This window comes from Austrofundulus limnaeus, unplaced genomic scaffold (assembly GCF_001266775.1).
Source record: "Austrofundulus limnaeus strain Quisiro unplaced genomic scaffold, Austrofundulus_limnaeus-1.0 Scaffold256, whole genome shotgun sequence".
Taxonomy (NCBI): Eukaryota; Metazoa; Chordata; class Actinopteri; order Cyprinodontiformes; family Rivulidae; genus Austrofundulus; species Austrofundulus limnaeus.
The window spans coordinates 759,004-762,503 of NW_013952658.1; the positions used below are offsets into that span (position 1 = coordinate 759,004).

Genomic DNA, 3,500 nt, shown 5'->3' on the forward strand with positions numbered 1-3,500 from the left:
AATTGTCTAAGATTAACCTTCAGGGTGGATATAGCTCTCTCACACCGAGGACCTATCCACGTTATCATTTACCCAGAATGCTTTGTGTGTAAATAAAATGGGTCCGTCCATGTTAAAATATATTTTTAAAAATTTACAAAACTAAATATTTTTACAGTTTTTATTTTACAGTTAAAATATATGTTTMTCAAATAAAGTCTAATGTAACAACTAATCGGGGATCCCTTTAAAACTGGTCTTGGGTTTGGCTGTGATAAAGCARGATCTCATCAATGGCTGTTTTTTGTGTGGTCCCCGGATCTCTCCAGACCCCCTGGGGTCATTGTGTTTACTTTTGAGATTACAGTGTCACTCAGATAGATAGGCAGATGGCGGCGTCGAGAGAGTGCAGGGAGGGTCAGACAAACAGGAGCATTTTGAACTTAAATCCCATCAAGCTGCTCTTCTCCATCAAAGTCATCAAAGCAAATTAGCTACCGCTAATAAACACGAACCACTCTCATCAGTTCATGAAGCCCACCCCCCCCAAAGAAAACTCACTGATGTGACTCAACTGTTCTCTGCAGACTCACTCAGAAGAAAGGCCCTTTCAGTGCGAGGAGTGCAAGGCGCTGTTCCGCACCCCCTTCTCTCTGCAGCGTCACCTACTGATCCACAACAGTAAGTAGGAGAGTCACAAGGTGCTTTCATAAAACACTTCAGGTCAACACTTACACACTTTCTGGTCACCTCTGTGTAACTTTTGAACGGATCAAAGTGGTGTKTGGCAAATAGACGTAACCGTTGATATGTGAAAAGGTAAACTGGTTTAGTGGCTTAATAATGTTGAGGAGATGACCTGTGAAACCACCTGCTCACAGGATTAAACATCAGCAAACAGATTTATTATCAAAGCAATTTTGCTTTTAGTACAGTAAATGTGTTTAACACACAGAATCACTAAACTGATGAAATTTATCATGATTTGGAAACGATACGATACAGTGTTAATGTGTTCCACRTTAACACAGCTGAGTTTTGCTTCATGTTGGTTTTGCGATCCTCACTTCATTTCGGAAAGTTYGCATCACATTAACAAATCAGCAAATCTCCCAGTAAATACTTTTTCTCCTCAATATCATTCTCAAAATTATTTTTCTTAATGTTGTGTTGGGGTAATTTTATTAATGTTTGTTTGTTCTCATTTGATTTAGTCAATTTTTGTACATTTTAAAAGAAAAATTTGGTCTTCGTTTGGTATAAATATTATGGTAAGAATTCCCTGCAATTAAACAAAGTCTATTTCATTTGTTCATTTCTGATTATTCTCAATGTGAATGATTTAAGTGATCTGTATCCTAAACTCCTTTATTCAATTTTTATTAGCTGATAAACTGACCTGGTCCCCCCACCCCCACTCTTTAATGAGAGCTGAAAGTGTATCAGAGTGAGCAAAACGCATCACCTCCATTTCCTCTTCACCTGTCACAGCTGTGTGTTTTAAAAGTCAAGRCTTGAGAAAAAAATTGTATGAAAGGATTTTGAGATGACAAAAGTTTAGTGAGGGATTTTCCAGTTAACTCACAAGAGTAAAGTATTTATGCAACATGTTGCACACTTTCTGTAAATCATATCAACTTCATTTCACTTCTCAAATATCACTGTGTTTGTCCCCTATATGATATATTTTACAGTTTTTTTTATCCAAACAACCAATGATTTATAAAGGTAAATCAGGAAAATTAACAAGGCTGTCCAAACCTTCTCACCCCACTTTAATCCCCAAAGATTCAAAAAGATTCAGAGGTTGTAACAGAAAATGGTCTTTGATCTATGATAGAGGCTCAGACACAATAAAACTAGAGCTGGGCATAGATATTTTAATGACGATTAATCTCAAGATATTTTTGCGATTAATCGCAATTAATTTTTAGAACTGATGCCTCTACTATGGCTGAATGTGTAGGTTTGTATGTTGCAAAACACTCCATGTGTGACACACTGTACAGTTTATTTATTTATTTATTTATTTATTTATTTATTTATTTATTTATGCTGACGACTGGGACCTCAGTATCTACCTTTCATTCCTCATGTTCATTAGGAATGAAACAAACATGAATTCTTTGAATTCTTGTTTTAATCTTATTATTCTACACAAAACGGACTCAAAGATGTTTAGAGCATTTTTGGTACTGTTTTGTATTAAAAGGTGCAACACATTTTCAGAAATGTTAAACGAATAAGGCAAAGTAAGCTGCTCTTACTTTTTTCTTTTTTTCTCTTCTCTAACACGCTGACCAGTGTCATTTGCAGAACCTCCCTCTGTTCGTTTCCACTGGTTTTAAGCTGAAGTCATATTTCAGGATGGAACTGCTCCAGTGGTGAGAGAGCTTTAGTGTTACAGAGCTTACAGAGAACTTTGCTTTTTTCCAGCTTGCTGTTGGGAAAAGTTTAAAAATAAAAAATGCCCTGAAGAATTTGGTGACTTCTGCCATGTTTCTACCTCGGCTGCAGCTCGGTCGGGTTCATGAGAGCATCTGCGAGTTGCCAAGCACCGGCTTGACAACAAAGGTTCCCATTGGCTGAGTCACGCAAGGAAGGCCATCTAAAGTCAGTAGTGATCAAGATCCTGCCGTGACCGCATTATGTGTGTGTGTGCTAGCTGCCCATTAAACAGAGACCCAATGGAGAAATATAAATGAATAAATAACTTTGTTAACGCAGGTTAAAAAAATTATCGCTGTTAAGCGTCAGCTGTATTAACACATTTATAACGTGTTAACATGCCCAGCACWAATTAAAACATAATAAAACACAACACAGATAGAACCCCCACACCACATAAATCATACAATCATAAAATACCTAAAATCTACCTACTCATGATACCATTTTGCTTCTTTTCAGACAAAAGCAGCAGAAACTTGACTTTTTTTTTTACATTGACATCTTTCAGTTCCCTCAAGATCCCCTGGGAAAATTGTGTTTCTCTTGCACGGACATAAATTACACAACTTGACACTTTGCAGTGTGTTGAAGTGCTTTTTTTTGTCTTGAATCATGAATCAGAACGACGTCACAGCAGGGAGTATGTTATCACTACATGTTGATCTCAGTTTGGTGTCTAGGAGCCTATAAAGCGACAAGAGCTAAAGTTACATTTACAAGCATTTTAACCGTAAATTGTACAGATGCTGATCCCCAGATTTGAAAAAAAGGATCTTGAAAAGTAAATATACCAACTTTAAGTTAGCCAGTTTTAGCAGACAGTAGCCACCACATGGTCAAACCAGACCAAGAAAGGCTGCAGCTGCAAAATTTTTAAGTGTATTTTCACAGAGTAATGGTGCATGTAATTGCCTCTGAATTCAACTTCTCTGTAAGTGGAGGAATTTCTGGTAAAATCCTTTCAGAGTAACATACAGCGGGTAAAATAAGTATTGAACACGTCAACATTTTTCTCAGTAAATATATTACTAGAGGTGCTAATGACATGAAATTTTCACCAGATGTCGGTA

The 3,500-nt window shown here is 36.9% G+C and overlaps 1 protein-coding gene across 1 annotated transcript in view; it reads left to right on the forward strand.

Annotated features, from left to right (window-relative positions):
* Positions 1-3,500, forward strand: part of prdm5 (PR domain containing 5) — a gene marked incomplete in the record, with an annotated part of 81,217 nt that overhangs the window by 30,748 nt on the left and 46,969 nt on the right. The window contains 1 exon segment of the mRNA XM_014020549.1: positions 567-660. Coding sequence (XP_013876003.1) covers positions 567-660 — 94 coding nt within the window.